This window comes from Podarcis vaucheri, assembly GCF_965113315.1.
Source record: "Podarcis vaucheri genome assembly, chromosome: 17".
Lineage (NCBI taxonomy): Eukaryota > Metazoa > Chordata > Lepidosauria > Squamata > Lacertidae > Podarcis > Podarcis vaucheri.
Genome location: NC_138755.1, coordinates 11,247,129 through 11,267,057, shown reverse-complemented (window position 1 = coordinate 11,267,057; position 19,929 = coordinate 11,247,129). Strand labels below are relative to the sequence as shown.

The 19,929-nt window shown below is 47.5% G+C and overlaps 3 protein-coding genes across 4 annotated transcripts in view; all 3 read left to right on the top strand.

Annotated features, from left to right (window-relative positions):
* KRI1 (KRI1 homolog) overlaps positions 1-7,164 on the top strand; it is a 28,028-nt gene extending 20,864 nt beyond the window's left edge. For both annotated transcript variants that reach the window (XM_082204778.1, XM_082204777.1), the window contains exons 16-19: positions 1,108-1,238; positions 3,695-3,759; positions 4,223-4,318; positions 5,852-7,164. In XM_082204778.1, the coding sequence (XP_082060904.1) occupies positions 1,108-1,238; positions 3,695-3,759; positions 4,223-4,318; positions 5,852-6,281 (722 nt within the window). In that variant the 3' untranslated portion in view covers positions 6,282-7,164. The remainder of the gene's footprint in view (positions 1-1,107; positions 1,239-3,694; positions 3,760-4,222; positions 4,319-5,851) is intronic.
* The window catches only part of AP1M2 (adaptor related protein complex 1 subunit mu 2), a 122,417-nt gene that overhangs the window by 51,292 nt on the left and 51,196 nt on the right, over positions 1-19,929 (top strand). The gene's annotated exons all lie outside the window — the stretch shown is intronic.
* LOC309522101 (galactose-3-O-sulfotransferase 3-like) lies at positions 11,367-19,905 on the top strand (the record flags this gene model as incomplete). The annotated part of the gene is made up of 2 exons (XM_082205319.1): positions 11,367-11,470; positions 16,754-19,905. 2 exons carry the CDS (start codon positions 11,367-11,369, stop codon positions 17,892-17,894), a joined length of 1,245 nt encoding a protein of 414 aa, XP_082061445.1. The 3' UTR covers positions 17,895-19,905.

The window sequence follows — 19,929 nt, the reverse complement described above, 5'->3', positions numbered from 1 at the left end:
AGGGAGAATTAGCTGTGGGATCCCAGAGCGGGTAAGATGAGCCAGTCTTTTGCCCATAGAACCTCTCCCAGGCCAGGTGGCGTCAATTGCAGTTGAGAATTGTTGGAACTGAGAGAGAAGTGGACTTTCTCTCTCTCTTGCTCTCTTTAGGTGATGGAGGCTTCAGTGAGAGAGTGAACGCTTCTGGGCATTTTTCAGCTTTCCCGTTTAATGAAAATCTCCTTGCCCAGCCAAACTTCTTTCTCTCCCTCTCTCTCTCTCTCTTTCAAAAAATTATTTATGCTTCTCAGGTTTATACATTTCATTAATTTCACAATCATTTTAACGTTTCAAAATCTGACTTCCTTTTGTTCCTTACATTTATTTTTAATATCTCCTGCATATCCGAATTCACCTTAATTTGCTCGACTATTTATCTAAATACTCTTATAAAACTGCAGGTTATTACAATAATCCTGCTGATGTTCTTACCTATTTAAAATTTAACTGTAAATACTCAATAAGCCATTTCCATTCTTTTATAAGAAGTTTGCTATCTTGATTTCTTCTTATTCTGGTAAGTTTCGCCCTTTCTGCATATTCCACAAGTTGTTGTGTCCATTCTTCCTTTTCTGGGACCTCTGCTTCTTTCCGTTTTGGGGTGGGTAACATTCCTGCTGCTGTAGTAGCATACATAAATAAGTTTCTTTTTATTTTATTTTTAAAAATATTTTTATTAAATTTTATTTAACAAATTTAAATTCAAACATTAAACATCCACATCATCATTTAAGCTTCTCTGAATCCTTCGACTCCCCTCCACCCTTCCATGGTTACAATTATCAATCTTTTTTTCCACTGCTTCCCTTATATTCTCTATTTTTAAAAAAGAAATAATATTTTTTAACCATAGTTTTTTGTACATTACAAGCATTACTGCAATCCTGCCAAAGTTTTTAACTGTTTTCAGTGTTCTCTTAAATACATTTTTTACATTGGGGGGAAATATGCATCAATAAATTTCTATACAATTTAGGTATTTCTGTCCCTATAATTCCCCAAAGAAAAGCTTCTGGTTTTTTTGTTTTTACAAAGGTTATTAAAAACTCTCTCTCTTTCTCTTTGCAGAGACAAAGACCTTTGAGCAGTACCTGGATGAATTCTACCGCCTGGACTATGAAGACCTGATAGGGGACTTGCCTTGCCGTTTCAAATACCGAACTGTGGTCCCCTGCAGCTATGGGCTCTCAACTGAGGAGGTAGGTAACTTTACCCTTTGGCAAAGACTGAGGCGGATTTCTTTTCTCCCGCTGGGGTGGGGAGGACCGTTGTCTGTTTTGGTAATACAGTGGTACCTCGGGTTACATACGCTTCAGGTTACATATGCTCCAGGTTACAGACTCCGCTAACCCAGAAATAGTGCTTCAGGTTAAGAACTTTGCTTCAGGATGAGAACAGAAATCGTGCTCCAGCGGCACAGCAGCAGCAGGAGGCCCCATTAGCTAAAGTGGTGCTTCAGGTTAAGAACAGTTTCAGGTTAAGTACGGACCTCCGGAACGAATTAAGTACTTAACTCGAGGTACCACTGTATACTAGATGAGATGCAACAAACTGAAGCTCAATCCAGAGAAGATTGAGGCACTGTTTGTGGGCGGTTCCCTAGACTGGATGTATGGAAGATGACCTGCTCTTGATGGGGTTACATTCCTTTTGAAGGAGCTGGTATGTAGCTTGGGAATACTTCTGGACCCATTTCTTGAGCCTCAGGTGGCCTCAGTGGCAACGAGTGACGTCTGTCTGCTTTGGCAGGTGGCCCACACATGCCCCTGTTTGGACAGGGTTAGCCTAACACCTGCCATCTAAGCTCACGTAAAATTCAGGCTAGATTTTTGCAACACGTTCTACATGGGGCTGCCCCTGAAGACGATTCAGAAACTTCAGCTGGTATAGATAGCAGCAGCCAGGTTGCTCAAGACTAGGGGTCAGCAGCCTTTTTCAGCCGTAGGCCGGCCCAGCGTCCCTCAGACCATGTGGTGGGCGGGACTATATTTTGAAGGAAAAAATGAACGAATTCCTATAGAGGACATAGCCACCAGTACCAGGCAGTAGATGAACATTGGGATGCACAGAAACCTCGCGTGGATTCTTCAAAGGTTAAGTCTCCTTGGACTGGATCTTGCACCAATTTGCAGTTTCCCCTTTTTGGGACCAGCCTTTCAGCTCTCATCTGACAACTCATCTCCTAACATGAGGCTTCTGTCTAGCCAAAGGGATTCTGCACAGGCTTCATTCTTGCCCAGGGGTCAGCAAACTTTTTCAGCCATGGGCCGGTCCACCGTCCCTCAGACCATGTGGTGGGCAGGACTATATTTTGAAGAAAAAAATGAACGAATTCCTTGCCCCACAAATAACCCAGAGATGCATTTTAAATAAAAGCACACATTCTACTCATGTAAAAACACACTGATTCCTGGACCGTCTGCAGGCCGGATTGAGAAGGCGATTGGGCCGCATCCGGCCCCCAGGCCTTAGGTTGCTTACCTCTGCTCAAGAGTGTTTGAGCATACTACACCAAACCTGGCCTAACTCCACGGGCTGCCAATCAGTTTCTGGGCCCAATTCAAAGTGCTGCTTTTGACCTATAAAGCCTTAAACGGCTCAGGACTGCAATACCTGAAGAACCGCTTCTTTCCATATGAACCTACCCAGACCCTGAGATCATCTTCTGAGGCCCTTTTTCATGTGCCTCCTCTGGAGGGTGGCAACACGAGAACAGGGCCTTCTCTGCAGTGGCTCCCTGTTTGTGGAATGCTCTCCCCAGGGAGGCTCATTACATATCTTTAGGCACCAGGCGAAAACATTCCGCTTCAACCATGCTGTGGCCTTTTCAATGTATTTGCTGGAGGCAGGGTTGTTACTGGTTTGGTTTTGTTCTGTTATGTATTTTGTGTTCTCATTTGCATTGTGAACTGCTCTGTGATTTCCGGATGAAGGGAGGCGCACAAATTTAATAAACAAAGGCCGGGCTGCATGCTTCTGGAGGATCAGGTGCCAATTGGTGCAACATTCGGACTGCCTCGCCAGAGTGGTGCATGCTCTGGTTATCTCTCGCTTGGACTACTGCAATGCGCTCTGTGTGGGGCTACCTTTGAAAGTGACCCGGAAACTACAACTAATCCAGAATGCGGCAGCTAGACTGGTGACTGGGAGTGGCCGGCAAGATCACATAACACCGGTCTTGAAAGACCTACATTGGCTCCCAGTAAGTTTCCGAGCACAATTCAAAGTGTTGGTTCTGACCTTTAAAGCCCTAAACGGCCTTGGTCCAGTATATCTGAAGGAGCGTCTCCACCCCCATCGTTCAGCCCGGACACTGAGGTCCAGCTCCGAGGGCCTTCTGGCGGTTCCCTCCCTGCGAGAAGTGAGGTTACAGGGAACCAGACAGAGGGCCTTCTCGGTAGTGGCACCCACCCTGTGGAACGCCCTCCCACCAGATATCAGAGAGAGCAACTACTACCAGACTTTTAGAAGACATCTGAAGGCAGCCCTCTTTAGGGAAGCTTTTAATGTTTGATGCATTACTGTATTTTAATATTTTGTTGGAAGCCGCCCAGAGTGGCTGGGGAAGCCCAGCCAGATGGGCGGGGTATAAATGATAAATTATTATTATTATTATTATTATTCAAATAAGAAATGAATGATTCTTTCTCCCTAGATCCTGGCAGCTGATGACAAGGAGCTGAACCGCTGGTGTTCTTTGCGGAAGACCTGTATGTACAGGTGAGGCGCAGAAAGATACGGTGTCTGTCTACACTGGAAACCGAATAAAAGTGGGGACCCTGCTGTGTGCAGTGTGGCTTGGGGACCAGGACTCCTGAGATCTAGCCCATTTCCAGTTGTGCTGGTCGCCACGACTCGTGCTTCAGTTTTTTCGAAGAATTTTCTGGCAAGCGACAATGAACAAAGGGGCCTGCAAGTTTGGGAATGGGGCGGAGGTGTCGGCTTCTGAGTTACAGAGCAGTCCACCGCAGGTCCAGTGTCTAGCAAAGAGGAATCTTTGCAGATCTCTTGGTTTTTGGGGTGTTTTGCACCTGCACAAGGCACCATCCACTACCAGCCATGTTGTTGTCTACGATGAGATGGTTTTGTTCCTTGCTCTTCCCCTCCCACCCCCATCAGGGTGGGAAGGCAGGTAAGGAGGGCATCTTACCTGTGGCACCTGACAGGTGTATTCTCCATGCAGGTCTGAGAAGGAGGAGCTGCGAGACAAGACGGCCTATGAGCAGAAAGGCCAGAATACTTGGAAGAAGAAGCAGGTTCTCAAATCCCTTCAGACAGAGTATGTGCTCTATTTTATATCTATATCGCTATTTTATTTGATTTCAAGATTGCATTTTAACACTCAATAATTATACTCCTTCAATGCTAATGACTTTCTGCTTGTCCATCCTCAAAGTTCATAAATATAATTTCACGTAACTACATTTTAAAGTACCCTTCATCCTCTTTAACAGGTTTCTTAATATAATCTACTATTTTTTCTCCTTAAATTTCAAACCCCACTGTGGACTTCATGTATAAAAAATAACTTTTTAAGTCCGTTTCGGGGGGCCTAATGCCGTCCGCTGGTTAGTTTAATCCAGTCCCTGTGGCAGTTTATTTTGGTCGGCCCTCACGGCCCTTCACATCATCAAATCTGGCCCTCATTGAAAAAAATTTGGACACCACTGTTTTAAGTAAACTAGGAAATGTCTCCTGTCCTCAATAACAACAACAATAATTTTATTTATATCCTGCCCTCCCCAGCCAAAGCCGGGCTCAGGGCTAACAACAGTAAAAGTAACACAACATTCTAAAATCAATTCATTTTAAAATCAATTCAAAATCAAATTCATGACAACCATTGGACTAGAGTTCTGTGAGGATTACCAAAGGAGGGGGTCAGACTGTGCCTTGGCCAAAGGCCTGGTGGAACAGCTCTGTCTTGCAGGCCCTGCGGAAAGATGTCGTCCCGCAGGTCCCTAGTCTCTTGTGACAGAGAGTTCCACCAGATCGGGGCTACCGCCGAAAAAGCCCTGGTTCTGGTTGAGGCCAGCCTAACCTCCCTGTGGCCCAGGACCTCCAAGATGTTTTTGTTTGAAGACCGTAAGGTCCTCTGTGGGACATACCAGGAGAGGCGGTCCCGTAGGTACGAGGGTCCTAGGCCATATAGGGATTTAAAGGTTAAAACCAGCACCTTAAACCTGACCCTGTACTCCACCAGGAGCCAGTGCAGCTGGTATAGCACCGGGTGAATGTGATCCTGCAGCGAGGACCCCGTAAGGAGTCTCGCTGCAGCATTCTGCACCCGCTGGAGTTTCTGGGTCAGTCTCAAGGGCAGCCCCATGTAGAGTGAGTTACAATAATCCAGTCTGGAGGTGACCGTCGTGTGGATCACAGTGGCTAGGTCAGGCCGAGAGAGGTAAGGAGCCAACTGCTTAGCTTGGCGGAGATGAAAAAATGTCGCCTTTGTTATAGCTGCAATCTGCGCCTCCATGGAAAGGGAGGTGTCGAAGATTACACCCAAACTCTTAATGGACGGTGGTGGCACTAATTGCGCCCCCGCAAGAGATGGGAGTTGCAAGGATCTAAGCTTGAGTCTCTTATCAGTGCCATTAGTTTAGTCATCTCTGCGTATTCCTTGAATTTTATCAGCCATTCTTCTTTGGAAGGTATTCTTTCCTCCTTCCACTTATGAGCATAAAGATTTCTTGCCACTGTGATTACATTCCCTCCTGAGGCCGTCTCTTTCACTCTGCGACGCAGCAGTAGCCCTCTGAGATCTACACGATGTTTTCGTCCTGTTTCATTCATCCGTTTGCTCCCCTTTCAGGGCGGAGGAGCCGGAAAGCGAAAAGAAAACACCAGGCAAGAAAGGAAAGAAGGGCAGGGACAAGGCCAAGCGCCAGGAGATGCCTTCTAAAGAGCTGCGGCTTCCCGGCACCGAATGCGAGGAAGAACGCCTCCTGCTTCCCAAGGGAGATCCCGGACCGAAACCAGCACCGGCCACAAGCAGCCGGGTGGAGACTGCCACTCCACAGGACCCCTCTCCTGCCGTCCCCAGAGTCCAGAGGCCAAAGAAGAGAAGCAGGAAGGGGGTGGCGCGGGTGCGGGTGGGCCGCTTGGAGTTCAGCCGCCAGCGACTCCAGGCCTACGGCCTCAACGCAAAGCGCCTGCACTTCCGCCAGCTTCTCCGCGAGAAAAGGCGGAAGAAGCCTAAGGCAGGCACTCCAGACCAGGCCAAGAAAGCAGCTCAGACCTGAGCTATCCTGCTGCGGCTCAACTTCAGAGCAGAAGTTTCCTTTCCTTGGACAAGGGATCTGTTTGATGGCTGCAAGCGATGGCCGAGAAGGTAGCACTTGGTGCCTCTGGGCTTCAGGGCAGGATCTGTGCGGAAGAATGATTCAAATACATTGCCGGTTGATACCTTTGTCCCTCTTGGCATTTTGTATTGGCTCAATTGCGTCCTTATGTTCTTCTACACCAGTGTTTCCCAAATTTGGATCTCCAGCTGTTTTGGACTACAGTTCCCATCATCCCTGATCACTGGTCCTGCTAGCTAGGGATGATGGGAGTTGTAGTCCAAAAGCAGCTAGAGACCCAAGTTTGGGAGACCTTGTTGTAGCCTTGTAAGTCTGGGCCCATCACAGTGTCTGTTCTCTCGTCAGTCCTTACACAGCATCCAGACCATTTCTTTCCAAGACCTGGTTGGGGTCGGTGGGTTTCCCATAAAATGCAGTTGCAGAACCAGCTGGGTCCCATGTGGATTGGCAAAATGCTCTCAAAACTTTCCAGAGCTCCTGTGGCATTAATGAAGCATTACTCTTTTTTCCTCATCCTCTTCTTCTATTTCTTCTTCCTCATCAGTATGGGTAGGAGGTTGTTGGTGAATAGCTCATTAATTTGTCTTTTAATATCTCTTGAATTCCACTATCTCTTTCTGCAGGGACGTGGGGGCCTTAAATTCCTGGTTCCTTTTCCATTTTATTTTTTGATAGCTGAATAGCAGTATTTTTAAAAGTGGGAGAAGAAATCGTGAATTAAAACCCACAGAAACTGATGCTGACATTGAGGCTACAGAGAGGCTGTCACCAATTATCTACCTAGCTGCTCGTTGGAAAGCAATAAAACCAGGCTGTGAACATCGCCCAGGCTTGAGAGTTAAAATTACAGAAGGCTCATGGTTGTGAGGGAAGGGCATAAAGTCCTGGGCAGTGCAAAAGTGAAGTGGATAGTATTAGCTATCTAGTTTCAAGTTGCAAGCAAGCAAGTTCTACAAGCAGTTCTCCTTTTGTAACTTGTTCCAAAAACTATTCAAGACGAAACTATTTACATACTGAACCACAGCTGCATGGACTCTCTTAGGCCACAAATGGAAAGATGGCACAACTCCGACCAAAGAAGAGTGGCAGACTAAATTGATGAACTATGCCGAGATGGCAAAGCTTACAGGAAAAATTAGAAACCAGGAAGAGGAGGTCTTTAATAAAGAATGGGGAAAGTTTATAATTCATTTGAAAAGCTGTTGTAAACAATTACATACATTGGTAGGATTGACAGAAAACTTGTAGTAAAGAATTGAACTATGGTTTGACAAAGGATTTATAAGAAATAGAGTTATGATAGAGGTACAGAGGGGGAAATTGTTATGTTAAGATCCACAATTTGGGGGGGAGGGTGAATCAGAAGAGCTTATATGTTTATGTGTTGAACTCATTTGTTTATGCAGAAAATGCAAAAATAAAATTTATTTAAAAAATCAAAAACCATTCAAGAGGCTGTGCTCAAAATAAGATGCACGTATTTTCTTTGTGGGAAGGCCAGGAGGGTCCAGAATTGGCCTACACAGTCACTTAAAGACTCCCTGTTAAGACCGTGATCACGGAAGACAATCTTACTCGGCCACGAGTGATCACCAAAGAAAAGAAAATATAGTTAATGAGAGGCAAGCAGATCAAGAGCTGTGTGTCCCGCCCTTCCCTCCTGGACACTCGAGCACTCACTCATTCACACATACAGTCTGCGAAACAAAGCTGGGATTCAGACCAGCCCCTGTTCAGCCTGGTTGACTGGACTACATGAAACCACAGAAAGCGAGTGGCCTCCCCCCAATCTTCTTTTCTTAACAAACCACAGAAGGCAGACCTCTCCCGCTGGCTTCTCTAGTTTGTGACCTCGAGAGAACTTGCTAAGGCAGCTTGATGCTGGCATTACACATGTCCTTGGGATCTGTAATCCTGAAGTGGGCGTATTGCTGCACAGGCGGAGGCCGGGGGAGAATGCAGAGAGGGAAATGCCACGTAGATGGGACCCAGAACAGGTCAGTTCGGTTCTTGAAATTCAACACGTAGCATCTTTTATCGGAGGGCTGCTGTGCGCCGCTTTTCCCTGAGCGCGTTCTTATGCTGTGTTTAGGCCACTAAGTCTTTTAACTTGCCTATAGCTATGCATTTTGTGTTTTTTATATTGAGATGTGCTCCTGAGGTCTGCAGGTATAGGGCGGTATACAATTTTAATAAATAAGAAGAAGAACAGCTGGAAATGTGTGTTGGGACTGAACGACTGACAAGCTTCTTTTTTTCTTTTTCTTTTTTCATTTTATTTTGACAAAGTAATAATCATAAATGAGAATAAAAATGTGCAACCCACCCCACCCCCAAGACCATTCCATTGTAACCAACCTCCCAAAATTTCAACACCATTTTAATGGTACAAATTCTACAAACGCCCTCCATACCTCCTAAAAATAATTTCTCCTGCATATTCCCCCGTCTTACCTTAATGGCACATGTTAATTTATCATTAATAGCTATATCCCCCACCTCTTTATACCATTCTTCCCTGTTATATTCTGCTTGCCCCTTCCTAGCTATTATAATCAATGCAGCTGTTAATAAATCTGTGAGCAAGTCCTTCATAGCCTGTGAACCTTCCATCGCATCGTAAACTGATGATAATGCTACCTCTGGACTTTTGGTCAGCTTTAACCTACCAACTTCTGAAGCGTTTTGAGAATGTGCATCGGAATCAGTTCCGCTTTCAGGGAGCCTTTCAGCTGTGGGATCCTGAAACTTGTGCTGGCATGAAGGTGGAAACTGGCTATGGTGCTTGGGTTCGGCAGCAGGAATGGGGAACTGGTAACAAGAACCTTCCCCCCCCCCCTTCCAAGCTGCTGTTGGGCTCCAGGCCCTGTTCTCCAAGACCATGCTAGCTAGGGCTGTTGGGAGTCTGGAGGACCACACAATTCCCACCAAATCACTCTTTTTTATATATGTTTAGTTGTGTCCAACTCTTCATGACCCCACGGACCAGAGCACGCCAGGCACTCCTGTCTTCCACTGCCTCCCACAGTTTGGTCAAACTCATGCTGGTAGCTTCAAGAACACTGTCCAACCATCTCGTTCTCCGTCTTCCTCTTCTCCTTGTGCCCTCCGTCTTTCCCAACATCAGGGTCTTTTCCAGGGAGTCTTCTCTTCTCATGAGGTGCCCAAAGTATTGGAGCCTCAGCTTCACGATCTGTCCTTCCAGTGAGCACTCAGGGCTGATTTCCTTCAGAATGGAGAGGTTTGGTCTTCTTGCAGTCCACGGGACTCTCAAGAGTCTCCTCCAGCACCATAATTCAAAAGCAAGCATCAATTTTTCAGCAATCAGCCTTCTTTATGGTCCAGCTCTCACTTCCATACATCACTACTGGGAAAACCATAGCTTTAACTATATGGACCTTTGTCGGCAAGGTGATGTCTCTGCTTTTTAAGATGCTGTCTAGGTTTGTCATTGCTTTTCTCTCAAGAAGCAGTTTTTATATATAATTTTTATTAAATTTTCTGTTTTACAATTCAAAATACTCATTTTACATCCTTAAGTTATCAACAACTTCCCTTCTTCTCTTTCCACGGTTCATTTTACATACCATAAATCCTTGCATATTTTACAAAAACTATACAGTGGTACCTCAGGTTACATACGCTTCAGGTTACATACGCTTCAGGTTACAGACTCCGCTAACCCAGAAATAGTGCTTCAGGTTGAGAACAGAAATTGTGCTCTGGCAGCAGCAGGAGGCCCCATTAGCTAAAGTGGTGCTTCAGGTTAAGAACAGTTTCAGGTTAAGTACGGACCTCCGTAACGAATTAAGTACTTAACCTGAGGTACCACTGTACCATTCAGCATTCCATTATTGCATCCATCAAAACTTGCTTACGCTGATGAATTTATCTTCATGCTGCCAGCCTTTTCAGCTGTACACCGTTATTTCCCATGAATACAATAAACGTTTTCCAATCTTCTCTAAACATATGTTCTTCTTGTTTTCTTATTCTATATGTTTAAGTCTGTGAGTTGTGCATATTCTGTCAACTTAAGTTGTCATTCTTCTTTGGTTGGGATCTCATTCGTTTTCCACTTTGGGGCTAACAAAACATGCGCCCCAGTACAATCGTATCTTGGAAGCCAAACGGAATCCATTCTGAAAGTCCTTTTGACTTCCAAAACGTTTGGAAACCAAAGCGCGGCTTCTGAAGCTCCTGCAGCCAATTGGAAGCCGCGGAAGCCCCGCCGGACGTTCGGCTTCCAAAAATAGTTCACAAACTAGAACAGCCACTTCCAGGTTTGCAGCGTTCGGGAACCAAAATGTTTGAGAACTAAGCTGTTTGGAAACCAAGGTAGTTGGTTTAGCATACATAAATAACCTTTTTTGATTCCCACCAAATCTCAGCACTCTGGGTCGTTTTTTTACCGAAGTCATTTCTGTCGCTTGCAGCCTTGTAGATATTATTTTCAGGGCACCTTTTCCAGGACTTGGGGCGCCTGTTCCCTGAACTGCCCATCTCCCTTTTCTGATGCCTTCCAGATAACACAAAACCCTCCTCACCCAGGGAGGCTGTGTTACTCCTTTGCAACTCAGTCTGCATTTTATTCAAAACTTGGGGCAAGCGGCTGGGTTTAGTTAATAGGTCTTTGGTACCACCTTGCCTTGTTGGGTGAGACGTGTCATTCCTTACCTCTTACGAAGGGGGTCAGGCTGCTGTCCTGTCCTTTGGGCCCCCCCTCCTTAAGAAGCCTCGGCCCCCTGTGCCCAACAGCTGCTCTCTTGAGGCCGGGAAACTTGGACGCGTCAGATCTTCCATCTGCTTGTTTGGCTGCTTCGTATCTCGTAATAGTCTGTGGAAGCTCTGAGCCGCTTTAGGGAGGTGAGGCGAGGTAAGACACCCATTGACTGAGAGGCTTAACTTGGCCACTGGGCGAAAAGCGTGATTTGGTGACTATTCGGAGCTGAGCTGCGCTGAGCGTGGGAGCCTCTACCCTGGGCCCTGAAATTCCAGAGTGGGTGCCGAACCGCTGCTCTGAAGATGAATTGCTTCTGCCTCTCGGTTGCCATCTGGAGACACCGCTCCTTGCTCCTGGGTGCCATTTTCCTACTTCTGCTGCTCCTCCTCAGGCAACTGACCAAGCAGTAAGTATTGGTATGTGGGGTACAAGGGAGCTTTGTAGAGAGAACTGTCTTGGTACTGGTATGATCCTGACCTTGAAAGACCATTGCTCACCTCTCTGCTTGATTTCTGAAAAAGGGGTTCAGAGCCAACGCAGGAGAGATGTGTTTTTGAGCAGGTGTTGCGGAATAACCACAGCCAGCTCCTTGAATCTGGTCCCAGAGGGAAGGATTGCCAGTCTGCAAGAAATGTCTTCCAACCTCGCTTTTTTTGTGTGTACATCCCTATCCTGCTCTTCCTCCCAAAGCAGCTCAGGGCACGATTAGAAATTAAGCCTTGTGTAAGAAGACCGAGAAAGAAATGAGTCCTTGGTACTGAGGTATCCTTAGCAGTTGCCCTCTGCAAAACTGCCTTTTGGGTTTGTTGGTTCTTTTGGGTAGCTCTAGAGATGCGCTCTAGAGATGACACTCTGTAATTTTCCAGATGGTCTCTTTCTGGCCCATGTGTGGAGCTGGTTGTTGGCCCAGCAGTTCTGTAAAAGGTTCTGTAATTTATCACTAGGTCTATTCATTACCTGCTCCATCTTTCCTTGAACAATATTGTTTCTTTTTTTTAAAGTGTCAAATAAAAATATGAACTTCCAGTTGATAGATATAGATGATAGATAGATGATAGATAGATAGATATAAATAGATAGATGTAGATGATAGATAGATATCTCAAAGGGTTTCAACCTTTTTGGGTCCACAGCTCCCTTGACCAACTCCATTCTTTCTGCGGCACCCCTGTGGGGCTCAGGAGCCCAGTTATGTCACCCATTTCCCGCAGAGCTGGCAGCCTCACACCTTTTTGAACACCCTTGTCTAGGGTTCCCTCAGCCTCCTCTCCCCTCTCCTTGGGAGTCTTCTGGGCAGCCACTGCTGCCGTCCCAATCTCTGAGCTGCCCCCCACGCCGCAGAGAGGTGCCTCCTCACACTGCCCCATAGGGGCCTGGGAAGCTCCCCCTGACCAGCCCCAGAGGCACCATTCACCTGTGGAGCTTGTAGCCAGGGCTGCTGCAACAAACAGCTGCGCAAACCTTTGGGATAGAGAGACACAAGAAGGCATCAGAGAGAGGGAAGGGAAGAGGGACAGAGATCAGTGTTGCCAGCGGCACCCCGACCGCCATTTAAGACACCCAAGGGTGCCATGGCACACTGGTTGAAAACCACTAAAATATATATATATATATATATATATATATATATATATATATATATATGCTTTCGTAGATTTTCACGGGTACAGGAATGCAGGTTTTGGTGTCTTCGGGTGTCTTCCCGTGTAAGAGTCGGGGTGTCTGTGCGACGTTTCGACGAGGTCTCACTCGTCATCTTCAGGCTGGTGCTTTCGGCTTCTTGTATATGCAGGTTTTGGTGTCTTCGGGTGTCTTCCCGTGTAAGAGTCGGGGTGTCTGTGCGACGTTTCGACGAGGTCTCACTCGTCATCTTCAGGCTGGTGCTTTCGGCTTCTTGTTACTGGAACAGAGCCGAAAGCACCAAGAAGCCGAAAGCACCAGCCTGAAGATGACGAGTGAGACCTCGTCGAAACGTCGCACAGACACCCCGACTCTTACACGGGAAGACACCCGAAGACACCAAAACCTGCATTCCTGTACCCGTGAAAATCTACGAAAGCAAATATATATATATATATATATATATATATATATATATATATATATATATATATATATAATCAGTGATATTTGCATGTCATTCTTGTGCAAGGGCCATGCTGATCTTCTCTGTATCGTTCCAATTTTAGTATATGTGCTGCCGACACAAGTAGCAGTCTCAAGATAATTGAAATGAAGATGCACCCAGCAGCTATTGTAATGAGCACAACAAGCCTTGTGTTGGGTGTGCCACCATTCTCTCTACAACACAGCTCCCTGCCTCGATAGGGCCATCTGAATATGGGGAGAGGGCAGTGTTGGAAGCTAAATTTTCGCAGATTACTTCCCCATTTAGCTTAAAGTGGCATAAAATGGTTCTTTTTTCAGAGACGTTATACTTGCCCTTTCCCCTTAGGGTAAATTACAATGCTAGTAAACTACTGGAGAGCATTGTAGTTCACCCCAGCTCTGCTCCTGGGCTCAAATTTCTGTCTGTGGAGGACAGCAATAGCAGCTTGCTGTCAGGAACAATTTTTTCATGTGAAACCCAGTTTGCCTGGCTTCCAACTTCTAGATACCCAGTAGATCAGTGGTAGGAAATGTGTGGCCATCCAAATGTTGGTAAGCTCCATCTCCCATCAGCCCCCTCCCCACCATGGCCAAAGAGTTGTAATAGATGAAAATCACGCTGTGTGATAGGCCTTCCAAGATCCTCTGCCTTAGGGTTTGCTTAACCAAGAGATTGATTAAACCAGGCTTTCCCAAACTTGGGTCTCCAGCTGTCTTTGGACTGTCAGGCTTTTCAGGAATAGAAATGAAGCGGCACAGGGTATCTGTTGTCATAGATACAGGGAATGGGAAGTAGCCAGGTAGGATTGTCCAAGGCCTGTAATGTACACAAGGGACTACCAGTTTATGAGCATTTAGCACACACCCTCCTGAAGGCTCCTAGCAGAGCACAGAACTGTAACACGTGGCATTGTTCAGTCCTGACCTAGTAGCCAGAAACTCCTCCTCCACTACTCAACATAATCCAGTCTTCAAGGCGGCGTTACTAATCAGCTGCGGGCAGAAGGTTTGAATATCCTTGTTGATACGTATATTGGCCCCAACAGGCCAGCCGTGGGAGTAAAACAATTAAAAACTTCTAACAGAGGTAAAATAATTTAAAAGTCTAATAAAAACAGCTATAAAGACGGCTGTAAAAGGCTATAAAAGGCTATAAAAGGTTTGTAGTCTGGAGGGTTCACGAAGGAGAAGTTGTTACAGCCGCCATCTTAGCCCTGCCTATAACTCATTTTCTCTCTATCTTTCTTTGGCGATCATTTGTAGCAGAGTAAGATTGTCTTCCATGAACACGGGTTTAACAATGAGTCCATAAGTGACTGTGGAGCTCAATTCTGGATCCACACGTCCTTCCACAGTGGGGACATAGGTTTCTGGGTGGGATTCGATCACGGTGAGGGTTTGCCAAGCGTGCCTTCCTCTTAGCACGTTTCTCCCTTTTGTCCCATGTTTGAGCGTCTTCAAAGCCCATGACACCTTTGGTAAAGGCTGTTCTCCAATTGGAGCGCTTGCAGGCCGGTGTTTCCCAGTTGTTGGTGTTTATACATTTTCTTAGATTTGCCTTGAGAGAGTCTTTAAACCTCTTTTGTTGATTCACTGGCGGAGGAAGAGGAGTGCGGGGGGAGCGCACTGCCTCTGGCAGCGCGATCCTGGTGGGGTGCCATCGTGGCTGCCCTCCCCTGTCCCTGCAGGCGGCGTGCCACACCCCCGGACACGCACCACGCTCCCGGTACGCGCGCCACCCCGCCCCCGCCTGCTCTCCGCCCCCCAGTGCCAGAGCTTGAAGCTCTGCCACTGTGTTGATCACCAGCATTACGCTTTGCATTTTAAAGTTTTCTCTCTAACCCACTCAAGACAAACTTCAGATCATTTCTGGTATGTACAGCAAGGAGTTTGGCCATTTGGCCATCACCGAGGGGCAGAGTAGTGTAAAGTAATCCCAAGGCTGGTCCTACTTATACCGTATTTTTCGCTCCATAGGGCGCACCTAGTTTTGGGAGGCGGAAAACAAGAAAAACTTATTCTGAACCCCAGAAGCCAGAACAGCAAGAGGGATCTGGCTTCTGGGATACCGTGTGGCTGTTCTGGCTTCTGGGATAACCGCGCCAAGCCTCTTCAGGGCAGCGGGATGAAGGCTCCCCCTGCCCGAAGAGGCTGCGCAGGGCTAAAGCAGAAGCCAGGACAGGCGCGTCGCTGAAGGCGCAGCGCCCTTCAGCGAAGCGGGAGAAGGAACAGAAGGAGACCCTTCTGTTCCTCCTCGGGCTTCCAGGTCAGGCGCCTCGCGGCGAAGCCGGGGATCCTGCATTTGCTCCATAGGACGCACACACATTTCCCCTTCATTTTTGGAGGGGAAAAAGTGCGTCCTATAGAGTGAAAAATACGGTACATTATCCTTAAAGTGACTAGACAGATGATTACAAAAATATCCTAATACCCCAAAGATCCCTACCCCAAGCTGTGCTGCTGTGGCCTCTTGCTGTGGCACTCTTGTGGGTGGCACTGCGATCTAAACCACTGAGCCTCTTGGGCTTGCTGATCAGAAGGTCATCAGTTCAAATCAGTGCAATGGGGTAAGCGCCTGTTGCTCTGTCCCAGCACCTGCCAACCTAGCAGTGCAAGTAGATAAATAGGTACTGCTGCAGCGGGAAGGTAAAAGGCATTTCCGTGCGCTTTGGTTTCCTTCCCAGTGCTCTGTTGCGCCTGAAGCTGTTTAGTCATGTTGGCCACATGACCAGGAAAGCTGTCTGTGGACAAACACCGCTCCCTCAGCCTGAAAGCGAGATGAGTGCGGCAATCCCATAGTCCCCTTTGACTGGACTTAACCGTCCAGGGGCCATTTACCTTTACTAGTAAACTACTGGAGAGCACTGTAGTTCACGCCAGCTCTGTTCCTGGGCGCAAATTTCTGTCTGTGGAGGACAGCAATAGCAGCTTGCTGTCAGGAGCAATTTCTTCATGTGTAACCCAGTTTACCCAGCTTCCAACTTCTAGATACTCAGTGGATCAGTGGTAGGAAACATGTGGCCATCCAGCGATGTTTCCGTGCACTCTAGCTTCCGTCACAGTGTCCTGTTGCGCCAGAAGCGGTTTAGTCATGCTGGCCACATGACCCGGAAAGCTGTCTTTGACAAACACCGGCTCCCTTGGCCTGAAACCGAAATGAGCACCGCAACCCCATAGTTGGCCTTGACTGGACTTAACCGTCCAGGGGTCCTTTAAAGGTAAAGGTAAAGGGACCCCTGACCATTAGGTCCAGTCGTGACCGACTCTGGGGTTGCGGCACTCATCTCGCTTTATTGGCTGAGGGAGCCGGCGTACAGCTTCCGGGTCATGTGGCCAGCATGACTAAGCCGCTTCTGGCGAACCAGAGCAGCGCACAGAAATGGCGTTTACCTTCCTGCCGGATCGATACCTATTTATCTTTGACGTGCTTTCGAACTGCTAGGTTGGCAGAAGCAGGGACCGAGCAACGGGAGCTCACCCCGTCACGGGGATTCGAACTGCCGACCTTCTGATCGGCAAGTCCTAGGCTCTGTGGTTTAACACATGGGTCCTTTACCTTTTTTTAAACCTCACCTTGCAGAGAAATATTGCGAATCAGCCCTGCAGAAGAACTGCTGAGTCTGCATCGGAGAAACGCATCCACTCGCTCTCTGGCTGTTCAGCAGCCGCAGGGGAAGATGGGCTTGGAAGAGCCGGTGGGCCTTAATGTTGTCTTTCTGAAGACCCACAAAACAGGTGGCAGCACAGTGCAGAACATCCTCTTCCGGGCTGGGGAGCGGCGGAACCTGACCGTGGCCTTTCCCCTCTATTCCTACCAGTTTGCCTACCCGGAGGCCTTCTCCAGGACGTTTGTGGAGGACCTCCCCACCGGGGCCACTCATTTCAACCTGCTCTGCAGCCATATGCGGCTGGCGGTTGGCGAAGTCCAGGCGGTCATGCCGCAACACAGCATCTTCCTCACGATCCTGCGCCACCCCGTTCAAACGTTCGAGTCTGTCTTCTACTACTACCTCAACGTCGTGCCTGCCTTCCAGATGCTGGCCAACCACTCCAGGCCGCTGATGGCTTTCCTGGAGGCGTCGGCTCGCTACTACGATGCCAGGGATGCCAGCAATGGGCTGGCCAAAAACCCCATGGCCTTTGACCTAGGCCTGAACGCCAGTCAGGAAGAAGCGCCGAGCGGCCGGTGGCTGGGAGAGCTGGAAAGGCTGAATCGGACTTTTCAGCTGGTGATGATCGCGGAGCACTTTGACGAGTCGCTCCTCCTGGCGAGGGAGCTGCTGGGGCTGGACATGGAAGAGCTGGTGTACGTCAGGCTCAACGTGCGCCACAAAGAGGGCGAGCCTCTGCCCAAGGCGCTGGTGCAGAAGATCCAGGCCTGGAACTGGTTGGACATGGAGATCTACAGGTTTTTCCAGGGCGTTTTCTGGCACAAGGTGGAGCGCTATGGCTACATGCGCATGAAGAGGGAGTTGGATGCCTTCCATGCGCTGCTCAGGGAGACGGGGGCCAGGTGCCTGTCCGGGGAGCCTGTAGGACCTGAGCGCATGACGGATGAGCTGCGGCCTTGGCAGCCGGGCAGCGTCACCATTCTGGGCTACAGCCTCAAACAGAACCTCACCTATGCCCAGTACAACGGCTGCTTCCGCATCATCCTGCCTGAGCTCCAGTATCACGCATACCTCTATTACAGGCAATATGGGAGGGACATGCGCCCTTAGTGGGTTCCTGGCTATTATTTGGGGGATATTGGGTGCAATCCTGCTCTCCTCTCTATCCCTTGACCTCAGCTGTCTTACTCATTTGTTTTCTATTGGTTCTCTTGGGTGCGATTCCTCCATTGCAGGGGTTTGGACTAAATGATCCTAGGGATCCTTTCTGACTTAAACACAACAATTATACCCCACCCATCTGACTGGGTTGCCTAAGCCACTTTGGGCAGCTTCCAACCTATATAAAAACATAACATATCATTACATTTTAAAAAGCTTCCCTAGACAGGACGGCTTTCTAAAGGTTATATAGCTACTTGATATCTGATGGGAGGGGTGTTCCACAGGTTGGGTGCCACTACCGAGAAGGCCCTCTGCCTGGTTCCCTGTAGCTTCACTTATTGCAGGTAGGGAATGGCCAGAAGGCCCTTGGAGCTGGATCTCAGTGTCCAGGCTGAATGATGGGGGTGGAGATGCTCCATCAGGTATACTGGGCCGAGGCCATTTAGGGATTTAAAGGTCAACACCAACACTTTGAATTTTGCTCGGAAATGTCCTGGGAGCCAATGTACTGTAGGTTTTTCAGGACCAGTGTTTTATGGTCCTGGCGGACACTTTCAGCCACCAGTCTAGCTGCCACATTCTGGATTAGTTGTAGACTCTACAACTAAGCAGATGTCAAAGATTCTCCTGGATAAAACACTCGATCCATTTCAATCTAGTGCCCTGCTATACAGAGACAGCATCCAAGCCTCTCTTGGATGACCAAAGAGAATTGGCTATTCTTCTACAGTTCTCCACGGCATACTGTCGTGAACAGGGATTTTCAGATATGAAAGATCAGAAAAGAGAAAGGCTTCTTTGTGCTGATGTTTGTCTCAATTGAGATTACCTGACAAATGATTACCTGACAAAAGCAAGCTCACGCCTCTGATTGAGTTTGTATACCTACATGAGGGACATTTGTAAGAGGCTTGTTTATCATTATATTATATTATATTCATGTTATTATGTAGCTGCATTGTTTTATACTCCCTGGATGTCCCATGATCATATTATAAAGTAGTTGTGTTCTATGTTATAAATCAAGCACTGCTAGTAGTTGTCTATTTTTGTTTTCCAATGTATTTTTTATCAATTAAAAAATTGGAGTGCTGCAAGCAAATTTTTACTCTGAAAGTGTGGCCCAGAGGAAAAAAGTTTGAGAACCACTGATTTGAAGTCATCTTCTGCCACCTCTGGTTAAGAACCCTTTAACACTAGTCTCTTGTTCACCAGCACAGAAGCTAACTGTGAAAAATCTGAAGTTCTAATGTTTATGTCCAAACTCCATCACCCACAATCCAGCCTGTGATGCAGTGCATTTGCTTCCTCGTTGTCTTCCCAGCCTATTCACCTAGATTCAGAAAGGAAGGGGCCATCATGCCAATTCCAAAGCGATTGGCTTGCCTGCCTCAGAGAACTTTCAAGGACAAAGAAGTGCATTCAGGAAGATGGGCAAAGTCTATGAGTAGGAGGAGATCTTGAGGCTCCTCTTAATGGTATTTCTGATTACAAGGAGTCGATCCCATTAGGAACCGAACAAGGGGCAGGATTCAATTAGGCTTCTGCACTAGCATGTCCCATGCTGTTCCCAAACTGGCACCATGGGTGGGAGAGAATGTTCACCTTAGTGCTATGCTGAGTACAACTTGACGTAAACATTTCTTCATTGCAGACTTCAGCTGCGGCCTATGAACTACCCTAATATGGAGACAAGTAGCCAAAGAGCTTTTTTCTTTCACAGGTAATATATCCGATTATTTGCTTTGAAGGTACCTCGAGTTTGGTCATGGTCTGAACTCTATAGGCTGGGAGTTTGGGGGGGCAGGGGAGTGGCTTTTGTGCTTGTACCAGAGGCGTAGGAAGGGGGGACGGTCCGCCCCAGGTGTCATCCTGGGTGTGTGTGTGTGACAAAATCCCCCGGGCAGATTGCTGCCGCACTGATCTGCCCCCGTGGGTGGCTCGCCCCACCCCTGGGTGCACAAGCACCTAGCTCCACTGC